Source organism: Rhinatrema bivittatum, unplaced genomic scaffold (assembly GCF_901001135.1).
Source record: "Rhinatrema bivittatum unplaced genomic scaffold, aRhiBiv1.1, whole genome shotgun sequence".
NCBI lineage: Eukaryota > Metazoa > Chordata > Amphibia > Gymnophiona > Rhinatrematidae > Rhinatrema > Rhinatrema bivittatum.
Genome location: NW_021820482.1, coordinates 3,968 through 23,878, shown reverse-complemented (window position 1 = coordinate 23,878; position 19,911 = coordinate 3,968). Strand labels below are relative to the sequence as shown.

Here is a 19,911-nt window from a genome sequence, read left to right as displayed (position 1 = left end):
AAAATCCTGTTTTTAAGAGACAATTTAGAAAGATTTTATTTAACGGACAATGTCCAGAGCAGCACACACTAATTCCAGTAAGCATTATACTTTTCTTATTTATAGGGGTTTTTCTTCCAGTTCTACAGTGTAGAAAATGAAAATCTTGTGTACGCTCCATATTACAACTACCTTATAACGTACCTGCATAATTCTTTATAGTACTTGAGCATCCCAATGTCTTCTCTTGTTTTCCTAAAAGTGATTTTACTTCCTTGCCTCTCTTCCCAGAATGAGGACCCAAATTTCGCCTCCCAGCAACAAGTGTATAAGGACATCGGGGAAGAAATGCTGCTGCACTCCTTCGAAGGGTACAATGTCTGTATCTTTGCTTATGGACAAACTGGAGGGGGCAAATCCTATACTATGATGGGCAAGCAGGAGAAGGATCAACAAGGAATCATCCCAAGGGTACTGTTCTCTTTTTACAAAAATGCTGCCCTAGCTGTTCAACAGAGAACGTAATGAGGCTCTGCCTTGCACTGGTTGCACAGTCCCATAGCGGCTAGAATCCCATATATAAGAGGAGAGGTCTCTATCCCATTCCTAGCAGTATTAACGTGGAAGGCTGTCGCCGGGAATCCCAGACAGCACTTACTGCTCTGCAGGATTCTACAGCGCCTGCCTCTTAAAATTGTTAAAATTAAATAACTTTCTTACATTAAGTGTGCAGCACAAAAAAAAAAAGCTGTATTTCCGCAGCTAACAAATTCAGCTACTGGCTTTCAAAAAAAAACTGCAATTGTATGTACTGGACAGAATTGCATTGACAGGAGAGTACAGGCTTAAAATCATATTGGCTAATTGGGATGCTAAAATTCCCATATTGCTTTAAAATAATCCTTTTTTAAATTTTTTGTTTTATTTTTAGCTTTGCGAAGATTTGTTTGCCAGGATTAGTGAGAACAAGTGTACTGACCTTTCTTTCTCTGTGGAGGTAAGATTGCCAGTAGGTTCATTTGAATGCATCACTCAGTGGTTTTCTTGTAACTTTTGCTTTCTGCTAAGTTTCACCAAGGGCAATTGTTTAAAAAAAAAAAAAAAGATGTCTCTCTCCAAAGCATGCAGTCTGTATGCTAAATGTTCTTTTGCGGTTGAAAGGAGTTTCTGGGTTTTTCCCAGAGTGATAGTTTTCTGTGATCTAAGTTACAGAATCGTAGCACTGGAAGAAACCTTGGAAGGCCATCTACAATCCTAGGTTGGGAGCATGGTTGCCAACTTCCAAGCAACATTTTTGCTGACAGTCTGAGAAGTTTTATTTGTACTGACCTTCTTGAAGTGAGGGCCATCTTATCACTCCTGTTCTTAGCGCTGGCCCCTGTAACCAATCCCAACTTCTGCCTCCGTTAGGGAGGACGCTAAAATTGCCCTTCACATCCAGAATTGCCAACTGCTGGTAAAATTATTGGCGGCTTGAAAATATTCAGGACGGGTCCAATTTTGGCTGCTTTATTTTTTATTTATTTTTACAAGCAACTGTAAATTTACAGTGGTTGGCAACCTTAGTTAGAAGGGACCTCAGGGGTCATCTAAAATTCATAGAAAAGACCACAAGGGACATTGGAGTCATTTAAAGCCGCCTTCTTGCCTACAAGCAAAGGGTTGTTTGGCTCCAGTGATAATGAATGAATCTTTCTCTTAGGCATACAACTCTCCTATGTTTTCATTGGAATTGTTGCAGGTGAGTTACATGGAGATTTACTGCGAGCGGGTGCGTGACCTCCTGAACCCTAAGAGCAAGGGCAACCTGCGAGTGCGCGAGCACCCCATCATGGGGCCTTATGTGGAAGACCTCTCCAAGCTGGCAGTCACTTCCTTCGATGACATTGCGGACCTGATGGACTGTGGAAACAAAGCCAGGTAACCAGCCGAGGACCTTAATCGGTGCTTTTATTTCCCATTAAAATGCTAGTGAGGAACAATAGGAATCTGCTTCAGCGGGACTAGGACTGTGTGATTCAGGGGGTGAGGCCAGTAGTAGAGCAAAGGAAGGATTGTGCCATAGCCTGCCCTGGTTAGTAGCCAGGAGTGGCTTTTACAGGCTTCGGAGGCTGCTTGCTCTTTCGGGCACCAGAGCATGGGATCACATGCTGCCTCTGTATTTAGCCTTGAGAGGAAATAGTAGAAAGAAATATAAGGGCCCCCCTCAAGACAGACACAATGCCCCAAGGCCTTGCACCCCTAATGCTAGTGTCCAGAGACAGGTGTATGTTCTCACCTGGCTGATGAGGGACGGCAGGAAGATGGAAGGAGATAAATGGGGATAAGGAATACAATTTTTTATTTTCTTAATATTCCGCTTGTTGGCACTTCAGAGCGGACTGCATTCAGGTACTGTGTAGGTATTTTCCTGTCCCCCAGAGGGCTCGCAACCTGAGGCAACGAGGGTAAAATGACTTGCCCAAGGCCACAAGAGCGGAAGTGAACCTTATCTAGCCCTGGTTCGTAGTCCACTGCTCTACCCGCTAGGTTTTCTGCCGTTTATTCCTTGCTGCAAGGCTCTGAAAGTTTTCTCTGGTCTTCTCTCTCCCCCCCACAAGGACTGTGGCAGCCACCAACATGAACGAGACAAGCAGCCGCTCGCACGCGGTCTTCACGATCGTCTTTACGCAGAAGCGGCATGACGAGATGACCAGCCTCGACACGGAGAAGGTAGAATACGGGGAGGATTCTTGAGTGTCTATTTGGGGGTGGATTCTTTTGAGTTTCCAATTCTGATTTTTTACACCCTGTCCCCTCCCTTCCACCAGAGGGAAAAGCTTGCTAGGAGGGTAAAAGTGCCAAACCCTTCTTCCCGTTTCATCCTGCTTCAGCAGTCCAGGTCATGACGAGTTGGGTTCTTTCCCCCTGCCGGCAGATGGAGGCAGACCACGCGTTTTTCCTCTGTGACGTCACGGTCACAGCTTAAGGGTGCGGCGCTCAGCAGATGGTAGGGTTGGGCTGGTGCAGCAGTGCGACGTAGGATCTGTGATCAGACTCCGGAGGCCGAGCCGCTGGTTTTTCCACCAGCAGTGCAAGCCCATCACGTCGTTCCCTGCCACTGAGGGGGGATTGTCTGGCAGAGCTGGCCAGGAGAACAGTTAAACAAAACAAACAAAAAACCAAGGAATTCAGAAAACAGGTACACTTTTTTTTTTTTTTCCCCCTTCTGAGAGGGAGTTTTGCCTGTTTCCCGGTCTTCCCCCCCCCCCCCCCCCCTCCATCATCTACAGTTCCTTTGGGGAGGGCTTGTCCGTGCGCTGAAGTCATTTAAAGTGTAAAAAAAAATAATTTTTTTTTAAACCCCACAAAGATCTGGAGAGCACTCAGAGCAGGGGGAAATCGTGTCCTGCAGAGTTCTGTGCAGCCAGCTCAGGGGTGCATCCGGGTACATGTTGCCGTGACGGAGGGTGTAGGAGGCAGCTCCAGGCAGCATAGATAGGCCCCACACGTGGTGAAGTGCTTTGGACCAGGGTGCTCTGGGCTGCCACGGAGAATGGACAGGAGAGAAGGCCAGCAGGGATTGATCCGTGACGGGGGTTGGACCCTCCTTTGCCACCTGCTTCCTTTTTTCAGGCCTCTGGCATGTAGCTGGACGTGATTGAAACATAGAAAATGACGGCAGAAAAGGACCAAACGAACACTGCTCTCTGCTTTCACGGCAACAGCTGAAGGGAAATTGGATTCAAACAGCATCCGAGGACCCTGACCTTTAGAGTCTGAGAAACTGATAAGCATTGGGGTAACCTGCGCAGTGCAGCAGATACTGGCATAAGCTTGCCGGGCAGACTGGGTGGTTGGAGTTGCATCAAAGGCATTGGGCTTTGTGCTTAAGGGAAGTAAGCGCCACCTCAGTTAGTTGGCATGGAGCTGGCGTCTTTTTTTGTATGCACCTGCATTTTTATACTGGAGCGTTAGTAAGATGGCAGGGACCTGTGGGGGTGGGGGGGGGGGGGAGCCATGATTTTCTTCCGGTTTTGGTCCCAGCCAATGGTGTCCATGGGCAGTTTGATGGGAGGCAACCCCCTCTTTGAGCTTGGGGTCCTGTGCAGGAGTTTCCATGGAAACTGGAGGTGCACCATTATTTCCCTTCTAAACAAAGGAGGGTTGGTTTATGCCTTCTGGATTACAAGTCTTGCTTTCTTGGTCTCCACCCCCCCCCACCTTCCAGAAAAAAAGTTTGTCAACTTGTGTTCTTGTTTCTCATTTTTTTTAGCTTTTTAATTGAAAGGTAACTCTTAGATATGGATTCCCACTGTGGCTGATGCAGTATATTCCGTTTGTTTTCTGAGAAAGCAAAGTTGCTTACATGTTCTCGAGGATAATCAGCCGGGTAAATCCATCCTCTTTCCCCTTTTATAAAGTTCGTCGGCTATATTGTAGTGCACGCTCAGAAAAGCCTGGAAACTCTCTATAAAACTGCCCATGTCTGCACTATTGGGCAGTGTCACCCACTTGAGTGGCTGATTATCTCGCTGTCTTTGAACACTCCTTACAAGTTAAGCAACTTTGCGGTCTCTGCAAAATCCCTAGTGTGACCCATCTTTTGGAAGTAATGCGTGTTATGAGAACATCCTCATGTTGTTGTAAAACCAGTTTTATTTACTATCTGTCTTCTGTTCTTTGGATACCCTTTCTTTATGGGCTTTGCTCAGGGATCTTGGCTCTTATATAACAAATGCACAAAACAGGAAATCGCCAAGATAAAGCAGTATTGCCTACTTTTGTTATTTTCTCACAATCAAAGTATTAAATTATAAAGACAGTTAATAGTAAATGGAAACCACACCCTCTCACATTTAAGTATATTATCGAACTATGTAACCGTATAATAATGGCACCCTTGGATAAATTAGAAACGACATATTTGTGCCTAACTGTAAACCGTTGTGATGGTGCTCTACTATACGACTGTATAGAAAAGTTTTTAAATAAAATAAATAAATATTCTGTTGTTCACGTCTTGATTTTCCTCCTGACCAGGTCAGTAAGATAAGTCTGGTTGATCTTGCTGGAAGTGAAAGAGCAGATTCTTCTGGAGCAAAGGGCGTGAGATTAAAGGTAAGTGTAACTTTAGTATATAATGAGGTTCTGTCCGTTCTGAAATCATAAGCTAAGCGTGTTAGTGTTGTGTCGCCAGATATGCTTCTGTAAATGGTGCTGCCTTATGTAATCAACGATAAACCAAGAAGAGTCCACAAAACCCCCAAAAATCATGTTATAACAAAAACAATATGTGGATGGGGACTAAAATGTGCAAAATTCAGCAAAGTCTGGCCAATCACAAAAACTTTAAATTAAACATGACTAAAGAAAAGGCATCGGCAAGCCTGACGGCGTGTCCTGCTGTGGTTTGCTAGGACCGCCCGGACAATTCAATCCCCTTTTATATGCTTTCTTAAACAAAAAATAAATAAAAGAAGCATAACGGTCCAAAGTGCTGATATATAGCAAACCTGACAACACAGCCGGTGTTTCGCTGAGAAAAGCTTCCTGAGGGGTAAACTGAAATTTAATCTCCACTACGACTGTTAGCGTTCCTAGCAGGACAGGTAGTCTCTCTCACAGAAGTGTCTCAAGATGGACTTGGCTGAATTTTGCACATTTACTCCCCATCCACGTATTGATCTGTTGCCACCTTACGAAAGCCAGGGATGATATTCCTAGAGGTGCCTTGTTCTGGGGGGAGGGGCAGCTATGTGTAATCTGGGAATATTAGCGCACGGTGTCCATATAATTAGAGTAAAAGCTTCAGGGATGTTATGTCACACAGTTCTTTACCTTGGGCTAACGCAATGTTGTGGGTGTATCACCCAGCAAGAGCTTTGAGGTGGCATTGCTTGAAGTCCCCTCTGTAAGTCAAAGCAACACCTACTTTTTGGAACACCCTCCTTCTAGAACTTAGGGGCAATAGGGTGCCCAAAGAAATTCAAAAGTGCTTTAAAAACATTTTTATTTAAACAGGCTTTTGACTAATTTTTTTATCTGATATTTTATTTTAGCCTCTTTTTCTCCTTTTTAGGTTGTATTTTAGTGGTGCTGATTCTGTTTTACTAGATTTTATTTTACTTATGTTTTTATGATTTTATTTTTTGTTTTTAGTGGTTTGATTTTTGTTTTTTCATAATGCTTTTATTATGTTTGAATTGTAAGCAATGTGGGCTTTGGTGTTATAGTGGCCTATAAATACCAATAAATAAATGTTGAGTTTGATTGTGCCTTGCAGTTGATTGTAGTGGTAGAACAGGACGCTGCTGCTTTGGGGCATTGATTTATTTTCAACCTTTTTTCCTCCTTTATTTTTCTAGGAGGGGGCAAATATTAATAAATCTCTGACTACCTTAGGGAAGGTTATCTCTGCTCTGGCTGAGGTGGTAAGTATTATCCTTCCTGTATGCTGCCAACAGACTGCATCCTCTCAATGCTCTTTCTCCTCCCATTTCTCTTAGCTCCCATGTGCACCTATCCAGCTGCAGTTGTCTATAATACAGATTTTTAGTTTTTGCCTTTAATCCTACTGTGCTTTCTTTTGGTAAGTTTCTCTATGCTTTTCTGGTATAAAAAAAGTCTATATTTGGGGATAAGAAGGCCCTATCCGAGGGGAGCTAGAACAGGCATTTTGTTCACTCCCCTCTGCCACTGATCTGTGTGAGTAGAAGTCTCTCTTAGGACTCATCTCAATGCATAGCTGAATCCAGCCAGGGGTTCTGCTGTAACTAGGCGATTCTCCCAGAAGATCAGAGGTTCTGTCAGGGCTCAGGGTCACAGGTTTATTCAACATTTAATCTCCTCTTTGTAACCCTTTCATGTGAGTGAAGTTTGAGAATATGCAGATTATAGTTTTTCTTTTTAAATACAATAAAATATAAAACAAGGCCATACTTATAGCTGCTTCTCATTGCTGAGCAGAGGAATCAGAGCCTGAGTCAGACACTGTCACTGCTGTGTGCTCTTAGCACGGGGTTACAGGGTAGAATTGATGGGAGCCCTGGTCTGCATATCACAGCTTTCCCTGTGTACGTACCTGGATCAGTCCAGACTCCTGGGTTTGTTCATCCCTGTCAGCAGAAGGAGACAGAGAGGTGTTGCAGTTCTCCTCTAAGCATTGTGCAACATTAATGGCCATTAAATATAACTGTCTTCTATGCATCTGTTTTTGATTGTAGCAAAATAAGAAGAAAAAGTCCGAGTTCATCCCTTACCGTGACTCTGTGCTAACCTGGCTACTGAAGGAAAATCTGGGTAAGAATCCTAACAGAATTCATATTTCCCTGTACGTACCCGGATCAGTCCAGACTCCTGGGTTTTGCTCCCCCTCAAGCAGATGGAGACAGAGAAGTTTTCAAAACAAAACTCCGCCTTAAATAGAATGGTGCCACCTACAGTCCGGCAGTATTTGTCTCTAGCAGATGGTGGAGGTGCAAGGCCTACAGTCTGTGCTGATTGCTCATTGGAGTTAGAGTAGTGAGTCTATGAGTTTTAGTGAGTTTTCAGTCTGTAAAACGTTTTACTTTGCGGTTTTTTTTTGTTTTTTTTTAAATCTGTTTCTGTCCTGAGCTTCCCAGGGGGTTTGTAAGGTCCTGAGGGGTACCATCCCCCGCTGGTGGTTGAGGCAGCTGCATTACAGGGTAGAGGGCCCTCTTGTTCCAAGCTAGCAGCTGGGTCGACACTGGGGAGCCCGGTTCACTCCACCCCGCCGGATCAGGACCGTGGGCCACTGCCGTGCAAGTCTTTAAAAAAAAAAAACCCAACTTTTGATTTTCTTTCATTTTCTGTCAGTGTCACCGGTGCTGCGGCTTTCTTCCCTCCCTGACTTGGCGCTTGGGCAGACCGTGATTATTTTTCTATTTTTTACAGAATTGAATTTTAGCTTTCTCAGGCCCGCTGCCCCTGGAGGTGCCCGAATGGACAGTGGTGACCATGGACGCCAGCCTCTCCGGTTGGGGAGCGATTTGCCTGAGGAAGTCTGTGCAGGGACAGTGGTCCCTGGAAGAATCTCGGTGGTCGATCAATCGTCTGGAAACCAGGGCAGTAGGGTTAGCGTTGCAAGTGTTCCACCCTCTCCGGGAGAAGTCAGTCAGAATTCTTTCCGACAATGCGACCATGGTGGCTTATCAGTCGCCAAGGGGGAACCAAGCGCCAGCCAGTGGCCACGGAAGCCCAGCAGCTGATCATCTGGGTGGAGAAGCATTTAGTAAGTATTGCAGCGTCTCACATAGCAGGAGTCGTCAACGTTCAAGCGGACTTTCTCAGTCTGCACTGCCTCGATCCCAGGGAATGGGAGCTCGCAGACGAAGCTTTCCAGCTTATATGCGACACGTGGGGCGTACCCCGCATGGATCTTATGGCAATGTTTCAGAACGCCAAGGCACTGCGCTTCTTCGGTCGCCGCAGAGAAACAGGAGCAGAAGGGGTAGATGCCCTGGCTGACCGAAGTGCTGCTGAACGTCTTCCCTCCTTGGCCACTGATAGGCAAAGTGCTCAGGAGAGTGGAGATACACCCAGCAGAAGACATCCTCGTAGCTCCAGAGTGGCCGAGACGGCCTTGATTTGTGGACCTGGTCAATCTGGTACTGGCGGGTCCCCTGCGGTTCCCACTGCTCCCGGACCTTCTCCATCAAGGGCCCATTTGTTTGGAAGAGGTCGATCGCTTTTGTCTAGCGGCATGGCTTTTGAGAGGCGCTCTGCCTGAGGAGCAAAGGGTATTTGAACGCTGTGGTGGCAACACTACTCCGGTCGCGCAAGACATCCACCACCTTCGCGTATGTGCGTGTGTGGAGAATCTTTGAATCTTGGTGTGTGGACCGGGCGATTGTTCCTACTCTGTCTTCGGTGTCGGATATTTTAGGTTTCTTACAATCCGGACTCGCCAAGGGCTTATTGTGTAGTTCCCTGAGGGTTCAGGTGGCAGCTCTTGGTTGTTTGCGTGGTTCCATTCAAGGTGTGGCGTTGGCTGCTCACCCGATGTGGCTCATTTCCTAAAGGGGGCAAAGCATTTACGTCCCCCGATCAGGCACCCTTGTCCTTCTTGGAATCTGAACTTGTTCTCTCAGCTCTGTGTACGGCGCCCTTTGAGCCTCTGAAAATGGCTACAGTAAAGGATCTCACGTTAAAGATGAATTTTCTTATCGTTATGACATCTGCTTGCAGGGAGCCATTTCTGAGAATTTTGGATTCTGGTGTGTCTTTGTGGACGGTTCCTTCCTTTCTTCCGAAAGTGTGGTGTCTGCTTTTCACGTGAATCAGTCAGTGGAGCTTCTGTCGTTTCCCGTTTTGGACCGGTCAGACCCTATATCTAAAAACTTATGGAAGCTGAATGTTCGGGCGTGGTAGCGTTATCTGGAAGTTACTAACGCATTTCGTGTGACGGACCATCTTTTTGTGCTGTGGGCTGGTCCGAAACGAGGAAATACGGCATCTAAAGCTACGATTTCACGCTGGTTGAAAGAGACTATAGGCTCGGCATATTTGCTGCGTGGTAAGCCTGTACTGTTTGGTCTTCGGGCTCATTCTACCTGTTCGCAGGCGGCTTATTGGGCGGACTGTCAAAGCGTCTCACTGCAGGAGATCTGCAGGGTGGAGACTTGGAAGTCTTTGCATACCTTTGCCAGACATTACAGACTGGATGTTCAGGTACCGGGTGAAGGGAGGCTTTGGCGAAGCAGAGCTTAGAGCGGGCCTCTCCGGATCCCATCCCAGGTAAGAAAGCTCTGGTACATCCCAGGAGTCTGGACTGATCCGGGTACGTACAGGGAAAGGAAAATTAGTTTCTTACCTGATAATTTTCGTTCCTGTAGTACTACGGATCAGTCCAGAGTCCCGCCCGGGGAAAGCATGGAAGTAAGGGAGAGTCCGCTCAGTTATTGATTGATTTTGTTTTCAGATCTGCAGAAATTGGATTGACCGTCCTCGAGTGGTTCTACAGGTTCAGTTCCTAGGAGGGTTAAGTGAACCCGTTATTTCTTTTTCTTGTTGAAGGGTTATTGTACATAGTTATGGTGGTTTTTGAGAGCCATTCTGCTTTGACATTGAGTAATACTGCCGGACTGTAGGTGGCACCAGCCTTTATAAGGCAGAGTTTTTTGTTTTGAAAATTTCTCTTTCTCCATCTGCTAGAGGGGGGGATCAAAACCAGGAGTCTGGACTGATCAGAGGTACTACAGGAATGAAAATTATCAGGTAAGAAACGAATTTTCCTACTGTCGTCGTAGATTTGAACTGGGTTCAAGGACCGCATGGATTATTGGACATTCTTTTGTGCATTGTGCTGCTTGGAGGGCACATGGACCGCCTTTGGGATTGGCGCCTCTCTGGCTTATTGTGACTTGGATGGGCAAACGAAGTATGCGCCGGGAGCAATTGTTACCCCTTCTGCGGCAGTTGAGAGATTTGTCACCAGCCCCTGACACCCTCAATAGGTTTGAGGGGCAATGAGCTAGATGACCTATCAAGCAAGCAGTTGATTAAGAGGATTAAAGCTGACTTGGCCAAATTGATCTCCTGGTTCTTGCACATTCATATTTTATGGTCTGATGTCATTCCATGCCCAATATTGAGCAATTTTGAAGCTGTGGAAGAGGGGGGTGCAAGAAGGTCAACCGCCAGATCGGCATGGGGGCATGCAAGCTTGGATGCATAATAAGACAGGAGTAAGCGGGTGTCCAATGCAAAGGCAGCTTAGGCTGGGCAAAGTTCCTCTGTCAGATATCGGCTGTGATATGTTCTACAGGAAGCCTTGAAGGATCTGTTTTGGGGTAGTGGTGTTGGCTGCAGCTAAATGTTGTTGGGGCATGAGGCAAGGACATGCCCTACCCTAATGCTTATGGCAGGTACCCAAGCCAGTGGGGAGGGAAGGGGTGTTTCGGATGCAGCGCAGGGGTGCATCACGGTCCAGGTCAGCAGTGGATTTGGTGCATGGCGGGGCACCCTTATGCCTGGGGAGGCCCCTTTGCTTGGGAACAAGGTGGGGGCCAGATTAGATGATGCCTAGCTTGGTATTTTAGTGGAGGTGGGGGTGCTGCCTGTTTTGACGATTACCATTTTGGGTACAGGTTATTTAAGGGGAATGTATTGCTGTGGCCTTTTATATCCAATTGCCATGCTTTGTCATTTCATTGCTTTGAGTACTGTAACCAGTTTATGGCAAGGTGTTGTTTTAATATGGGTGATGTGGGTAATGGATTTGTGGAGAGGGAGGGATGTAGCTGGGCCGACACTCTCTCATCACAGCTGCTAGAGTTCACATGTAGAGTGGCTTGTACTAGAACATTCACCAATCCAGTGAGTGTGGAGATGGATTCTTCAAGTGCACGCATGTAGCACACACCTGGTAGCCGGTGAATACCTCTGGCTTATTTAAATCTGCAGTGTGCACTCACATGCACAGAGATATAGAGACAGGGTGATGGAAAGTTGATGTTATAACTGCTGATCTCATCTTGGCTTTCCTCATAGGTGGAAATTCTCGCACAGCCATGATCGCTGCCCTCAGTCCAGCTGATATTAACTATGAAGAAACCCTCAGCACGCTTAGGTAAGCAGGTCAGAGGTTTCTGCAATGTGCAGAGTGTACGTGGTGCTTAGGCCTGTCGCTGTGATGGGAGGGGGAGAAAATCACGGGTACTGTGCATGAAGGAAGCTGAGGGCACAGTAAGCCAACAGTCAGCCCTGCCATGAATGACTTTCAGTGGGGTTACAGAAGGTTTGACTGGGCTGGAGGCTTAGGGTGTGCGGGAAGGTAAATTTGCTTCAATAAAGAAGGTGGGAAGACTCACAGACGAGGCAGTCTTACTCCTGTGAATCCACTGTGTAGTCTCCATTTCGGATCATGGAAAAGAAGACTTGTTTATACTGAGGTTGATATTCAAAGGCTTTCTCCTACTAACTTATAGGGTTAGTCTGGATTTGAATATTTCCCCTGCCGAGTGGATAAAAAGAGGCCATGCTGTAGGTGTTGTGAGGGTGGGAATGCACTTTGGCTGGTGTGTGCAGATATTGAGCACTGCCTGTCTGGTTACATGCGCAAGTCTGAATGAGAAATACGTGTCCTAAAGTTATCTGGTAAGTCCCATTGAATATCTGGATAAAGTTACATGTACGATTTTTACCCAAATAGTTTGCCTACTTTCTGGCTCTCTAAATATTAAGCTCATTAGGGTTTGTGTTTGAGCAGATACTTGTGTTTATAAGGTCCTCCTCCCACTCCAGTAGCTCACCTGCGGCCTCTGTAAAACTGTGCCAATATAATGCCACAAGTCATGCTTTCTGACTTAAGGAAATCTTTAATGAGATGCATTTATGATCTCTTAAGGTATGCAGATCGGGCCAAGCAGATAAAGTGCAATGCAGTGATTAATGAGGACCCCAACGCCCGTTTGATTCGGGAGCTGAAGGAGGAGGTGGCACGGCTGCGGGAGTTGCTTTTCGCACAGGGGCTGTCTGCCGTTGCATTAGGAGGTAACAGAAGAGCAAACTGGCATCCATCCGCACCCAGCTCTTGTTTTATTTTTAAAGTCATCTTTTATTTATTCCTTTTGTTTCTGAGGTGTTGCTCCATGCTCCATCCTGCTTTCGTTTTGTTTAGAGAGAGCACCAGGGAATGGAGTCAGCCCCACAGTGCTTTGCTGAAGCCCCTAAGCGGGATTTTCTCTTAAAAAAAAAAAAAAAAGTACCAGCAGGGAAGGCGAAGCAACACAACACATGGACTTTACAAAAAAAAAAATAGGCGCATTCAGTTCTTTCATCTCGTCCCGCTTAAAGACGGGCTTAACTCCCATCTCACAACCTGCATCGTTTTTTGGCACGACACCTAGCCTCATGTGTTTTAATTACTAAACAATTACATATGTCAGATTCCATGGCCAGGAGAGTTTAGCTATAAAATGTTCTTTGATCTTTACATCAGGTGTGCTTTGATCTTGCTTCATCAATCTGTTTAATTGACAGAAGAGCACCTGATTACAGATTACTTACTACAATACATAAGTAAAGAAATGTCAAAATAACATAGGCATTGTGTATCTAAAACTCCCATTAACTGAATATGTGAAATAATACTTGTAATAGGCGTATGCCTATATTCATTGTAAAAGTCAAGACGACATGTATCTAGAGTTCAGTGCTAATTAAGACACAAACTCTGGGAGCTTTGCCAAGCTAAAATACATCAATAACTAAGGTCATTCTCCGTTTCTTATCTTAAAGTGCTGGCTAGCTTCCCAGTTCCGATAGCTGCAGGTGGTCCGTAGGAAATAAGAAATAAAATGGAACTAGAAACGAAAGTCTAGCGCAGGTCATTTCAGAGATTCAGAATTGTTTTACTGATTTTCATCCTTCTGTGTTTTTGAGGTAGAGGAGACCTAGATACCATGTCGTCACAGACTCTGTAAAAGCTCATCTGTGCAGATTTGACCTTAGAGGAGCAGGTCAAGGCTTAGAATGTCAGGCATGGCTGCATCTGTGGACCCCTTGTGTCAACCTCTATTAAAGATAACTCCACGCTGCAGTCCTAAGTTTAATTCCTTACATTTACATCCCATTGTATAGATAACGATTCCCAACGCAACAGCAGATTTGGGCTCTTTGACAGTTAAAGCCCAAATCCAGTTTTCCTTAAGACTTGTTTTTATGATTTCAAGGGTTTTTTTTTCCTCCCACTTTTGTTTGAAAACCCTTATCTAGGGAGTTATAACTGTGCAATTGTTCAACAGTTTGCCTTTAGAAAAAACCCAATTGTGGTGTTCGTAATCGGTATTCTCTGTAAACAGTTCAACAGCCATACAATTCCCAACCCCAATCTGTTCATTAGCTTAATTTCAGAACTAAGGCATGCTTCATGTTCATTGGTGCTCAGTAGAGCCTATGGACTTTTTCTAGAAAGCTCTGGAAATCATATTTCAATTGTTGTCATCAGGAAGGCATTTTTTATTGTTTATTTTATTTGTGTTTATATACCGTTATTCCATGTGAAATCACCAACTCATAACTGTGTATAGGTTTGACATTCATAAACAAATGTGCGAATGTTGAATTGCTTTCTTCAGATAATGCTTGTTACAGGTAAGAAACTTTGCTTTACACTTTGCTTTGTTTTTTGTTCTCCCCTGTTTTTTTCTCTCTCATATGGAAAAGATCTGAAGGCTGACGACAGTTGTGCTGGCAGCAGATCAGAGTTGCCAGTGTTACCCTTCCATTCTACCTCTGCTGAGATGGACCAGGCCCCATCTTCCCCATCCATTAATGGGCAGATGGAAGCATACTCTGACCTGGAAGAGCAGGTGATCTGTACAGAAGAAGCCATGGAAAGGCTACAGGTACTGGTGGAAGGGTGATAAAGGGGATAGAATGACTCACCTATGAGGAAAGCCTAAGAGGTTAGGGCTATTCAGGTTGGAGAAGAGGAGATGGCTGAGGCAGGATATGATAAAGGTCTACAAAATTATAAGAGGACTAGAACGGGTAAATGTGAATCAGTTATTTACTCATGGCTAATACAAGGACTTAGGGGTGCACTCCATGAAGTTAACAAGTAGCACATTTAAAACAAATGGGGGAAAATTCTTCACTCAATGCACAATTAAATTCTGGAATTCATTGCCAGAGGATGTCAGTTAAGGCAGTTAGCGAAACTGGGTTTAAAAAAGGTTTGGATAAGTTCCTAGAGCAAAAGTCCATAAACTGCTATTAATCAATAAGGATTAGTAGCTTGGGATATATTCATTTAATGTTTAGGTACTTGTAACCTGGCTTGGCCACTGTTGGACACAGGATTCTGGGCTTGATGGACCCTTGGTCTGACCCAGTAGTGCAAGCGTTATGTTCTTTAAAGAAACCTAGTTCACTACAATATTGATATAACATTTAGACTAACAAGATAAAACATAGCATATTCTCAACCAAATGTGTCATAGAGGCCAAGCATGTAGGTGTCAGAAGGGTAAATGTAACTAGAAATGCAGAAGAAAAGAGATGAGATTTCAGAAGTTTTCTAAAACGCAGTAAGTCATTTTCTGCCTTAAGGACTTCTGGGAGTTCCTTCCATAACTGGAATCCTGCAGCACTGAAGCATACGGTCTCTGACGCTTTAAAATCAGGGACAACCAGCAGTCCTTTAAATGTGGATCGTAAGGAACGAAGTAGGGCAGTAGATAACTGGTTTGGGGAAGACCACTAGGCGCAAGAGCTTTAAACACTAATGCACACAGACCCATAAAGTTCAGCACATGACAGTAACAGCTGTATCTTCCCTGATCTTGCATTCCACACTTTTGGAAATATTGCCAAGAAATGTTACTCTGTCATCAGTGAAATTGTTCAACCTTCTACATAAGTTGCTGATTGGATCTGGTTGGTCCTTATAGGCTGATATCACAAATGCCTCCAGTGCATGTGGGCATCAGGAAGGCAGGGGTGAGGAAGTTAAAGTAGATAAGACCTTTTCAATTATCTCTAGTTGAGGCATTACTTAACTTCCAAAGAAATTGGAAACGAGCAAAGAAGAGTGAAAGAGGAGCCTAATAGAGCACTGGGCTGCAAACCAGGGGAAAACAAATCCCGCTGCCATTCCTTCTGACCTTGGTCAGATCCCGACCTTGTCACTTCACCCTCCATTGCCTCAGGTACAGACTTAGATTTCGAGCCCTCTGGGGACAGAGAAATACCTACAGTACCTGAATGCAATCTGCTTTGAAGTGCCTGAAAAGCAGAATATAAGTCAAATAAATGTTCCATGACCTTTTTTTCAGATACCTTCTCATACACGTGACCAATGTTCAGCTTGTCTCACTCTGTTTCCTTCTTCATATATCTGCACACTGGTAAATCTTATTTATTGAAACATGTATCTAATTTGCCTTTCAAAAGAAGTAATTTTATCTTGTGTCTCTGGCCCCTTTTGTATGTCGGAAAAAACCAGCCGAGCCCTTTAAAAGCAGAATATTTGAGCATCGGGCCTGCATACAGGCTGATAGAGAGGAAAGCCCCTTGGTGTGGCCCACTGGCAGGCGCGATCCCATGATATCGCCGAGATGTGGTGTTTGTAACAGAGTAAGATTTTCCCATGAGCAGAGGAGGTAACTTCTCTACCATCTTAAGGCTTGGTTCACTAAAGCTTTTCTCCCATTCTGTGTCTATGAGAAGACTTTGATGAATCAGGACCCTTGGTTAGCAAAGAAGAAAGATGGATTTATGAGTTACAGTCCCCTAACTCCTAATGGTTTGAATCGAGAAATAGGAGGAATAGTTTTTGTGTTTTTTCTAGTTTTTCTTCTTTTAATTCTGACTCTACCAGGCTAATTCTTCGTTTTTTACTGTATGGGATGCTGTGTATATACTTTGATTGCATGTTGCCTTATGCTGATTGGTTGGTTTATCTCTGTTTCCCATTACTCAGTTTGGGTCATGTGACCTCTAACCTGATTGGATGGAGTCCCGTTTTGGCACAAATTTTCAGCTTTTATCTGTCTCTTAGCTAGTTTGAAGTCTGAAGTTTGTTTTGTTTTTTTAAGCGGTCGCTCATATATTATGTAGATGTGATGAGCTCCTTAATATCTAATTTCTGTCTATTGTAAGTGCGGTACACCCAACGCAGGCTCGCACGCAGATCAAAACCGCTGCACATGGCCGCCCGCACCTCCCAGGAGGAGGTCTCAAATATCTTTTTAAGCTATACCTCCAACTTTTGATCCTGCAAATCTTTTAGGGCCGTCTGGTATGGTGGTCTTTGTAGTGACTGCAGAGACTGCCGCAGCCACCTTGGGTACCCTGAGCAGCTCCAGCGCAATCTCCGGTAGTGGGTGCAACATATCCATAGCACGGCTGACTTTCAACCTAGATCCGGAGTGTCCCACTCCCGGAACAAGAGGTCAGTGATCGACAATATTAAAGAGAAAAGAGCGAGCCGGACCTGGGATACACCGCTCCCATACGCGAATCCTCCTGCGGGACTTCAATTCCAAGCTTTCCAGAATATTCAGGATAAGCGGACCCAATTTCTCCAGAACAAGCATACCACCTTGGGATTATCACCATCTACCGCAGAAGCACCTCCCTGCTTGGGCACCAGGGGCTGACCATCCTGGCTTGCATCTATCCCCTGAAGGTCTTGCGGGGAAGGGTCTCCTCCATCAGATGATCATCTGGACCTGCCACGGATCTGAGAAGGCGCTTAGACTTAGTATGCCCCCCCCCGGCAGGGACTTGGGACGCTTACGGGAGGAGGGAACCTCAGAGACCTTGCCCCTCTTGCGTTTGGATGCTCTCCGTGCCTTGAACACGGTTCTGCTACGTTATCTTTACAAAAACGATATAGTTGGACTTAGGCAGCAGTTTTGGGGTAACTGTCAGAGAATCAGATGGAGGGGTTGGGGGTGAAGACAACGTCAACATTTTTGTCTTGTTTCTTGTCTTATACCTTTTCGGCAGTGATCCTGACAGTCATGGATGATGTTCTCTGTCAATCATGGATTGCATTGTGTACACTCTGAACCGAGTAACTTTCCACTTAGAAGTTGTCTTCACTGGCAAACATATTTTCTGTTTTTGAAACACAAGTGGATTTGCACATGTACAAGAGCTGTAGATACTTCCCAGTAGTTTCAACAGATACGTTGATGGCTTTTTCACTAGCATCGGTATCTTGTAGTATTCCATCTTCGTTAGCTTGAGTTGTCACAGAAGTTAGCCTGTAAAATTGTACCTGAAACCTTGCCTTGTGTATTAGGTGCAATATATAATTCAGCAGAACTAAGACTAACCACCACATCACCATTGTTAGCTCCCGTGGGATCTTCTGAAGGACTGGGGGCAGACTTGGTGGACATTGGATAGGTAGACAGTCCCTTTATTCTGCCTTGAGTTGAGCAGTCCTTCATCCCCCAGTCCAAAGAGGACAACACTGCAGTCGCCAAGAAAGTACCTTTAGAAACTGCTACCCCACAGTTATTGCACTGTGCCAACTCTCCTCATTTCTACTCCTTTTTATTTCTATGTTAAGAAAATGAATTTTATTTTCTTACTAATTGTCCTTTGTAACCAATGTTTTCCTCTAAGCTGTACATATTAGCACATAACTTTAATCACCAAGCTTCTGTTTTCTCTGGGCAAGTTGGTTGCCTTCTAGTACCACTTTTCTGGTTGCCTGCAGTCAACTTGAGCACAAGTGAGTTCTGACCTGCTCTGCTGCGAGGGTGTGGAAGTTAGGATGGAGAAGGAACAGTGGCAGGGATGGATCTCATTTTTCCTGCTGTCTCTGTCCCTGTGCTTGTTTGATTTATATTCTAGCAATCAGCCTCTGGGTACTTGGGGAGGGGGAGGAGGTATAAATTGCTGTCCTTCAGCTGCCCAGTTCCTGCTCTTGTCCTACAGTGTTAATCAACTGAGTCCTCCCTCTCCTGACAGTATGAGTCAAGGGACTGAATGGGGAGGAATAGATGAGCAGAGTTTGCTGCTTGAATTTGATCTCAGTGCCTGCCTCAAGGTAGGGAAGGGGTGTAGCATGCTGCTCAAATTTGTGCCTGCCTCCTGTCTCCCTCCTTTGTTCCTATGCCAGTTTAGTGGAATTGCAATATGGAGAGGCAGCTCAGAAGTGGAGCATCTAGATTACCCTATTCACTATCAATAATGAGCCTCTTCATGGAGTGGCATATCCCTTTTGAAAATACCACTGGCATGCATAATGCACCTAGGTACTTTTGTGCCTCTATTGAAGCAAGGGCAAAGTATGTGTCAAAGAACATATGGAGATTAGAATACAATCTCTGCTTGTGCTTTGCCACCTCCGATCTAACTGCTCACTTTTCCCCACAGCTAAAAATAAGCATGTATACTTTTACCCATAGGGAGGCAGGGGCAATAATCAAAACATGATTTTATGCAAATAAACGCTGGCTTTAAAAAATCCCTGTAATGCATAAATATGAAAAACTGAAAGAGCTTAAGAATAAAAGCAAGGGATATGTGCATGTAGCTGGAAGGCTGTCAGGATTGGTGTGTGGGGGGTCGCTTTCCCCCTCTGTCTCTAATTCCTACTCCCCAAGAAGAGTACTATGTGGTAAGGGCCCTGTGCACAACAAAATGAAAACGCTTGTATTCTGATTTTGCAGGAAACAGAGAAGATTATTGCTGAGCTGAATGAGACGTGGGAAGAGAAACTGGCGCAAAACAGAAGCAATCCGCATGGAAAGGTGAGTCCTGCTGTGCTGTAGGTGGGCGGTAGCTGTTTGTTTGTTTGTTTATTTTATTTTCTATACCAGTATTCTGGTACAATCATATTGTTTAACCTGCGGTAAACCAATTATAAAACATAAAACAATGTCAAGGTAAAAATACATAAAATAAAAATTAACAATCATAATAAAACAAAGAAACTAAAAGCCTCAACTTGCATTTCCCAAACCGTACTATTTTTAAAATTAAAACATACCTCCTCAAACTCCAAATGCCTGCTTAAATAGGTTTTTTACTTTCTTTTTAAAATTTTGTTTGATTCTGGCCTGTGCTGTGTGTTTATGAGCAGTTTCTACACCAACAGGACGCATGAGAATAACCTGCATAACGAGGCAGTTACTACCATAAGCCACTTGCTGGGCAGACTGGATAAACCATTTGTTCTTTATCTGCCCTCAGTGCTATATCACATCAGGCTTTAGACCAGGTTGGCCAACTCTAGCCCTCGAGAACCACAACAGGCCAGGATTTCAGGATATCAACAATGAGTTATGCATAAAATAGATTTGCAATGCACTGCCTCCTTGTAATGCAAATCTATCTGATGCATATTCATTATGCATACTCTGAAAACCAGGCCTGTTTGTGGATCTTAAGGAGTGGCGTTGTCCACCCCTAGTCTGAAGCCTGAGGTGACAGGATATGGTAACAGAGCAATGACAGCAGATA

General features: G+C 44.7%; 1 protein-coding gene across 1 annotated transcript; it reads left to right on the top strand.

Moving 5' to 3' along the window:
- Positions 1-270: 270 nt before the first annotated feature.
- Positions 271-19,169, top strand: LOC115081666 (kinesin-like protein KIF1C; the record flags this gene model as incomplete). Its single annotated transcript, XM_029586092.1, has 11 exons — positions 271-450; positions 911-976; positions 1,721-1,899; positions 2,580-2,691; positions 5,002-5,079; positions 6,327-6,392; positions 7,185-7,260; positions 11,473-11,551; positions 12,329-12,474; positions 14,149-14,330; positions 19,119-19,169. Coding segments are annotated over 11 exons (1,215 nt in total), but the record flags the coding sequence as incomplete, so codon positions are not given.
- Positions 19,170-19,911: the final 742 nt, after the last annotated feature.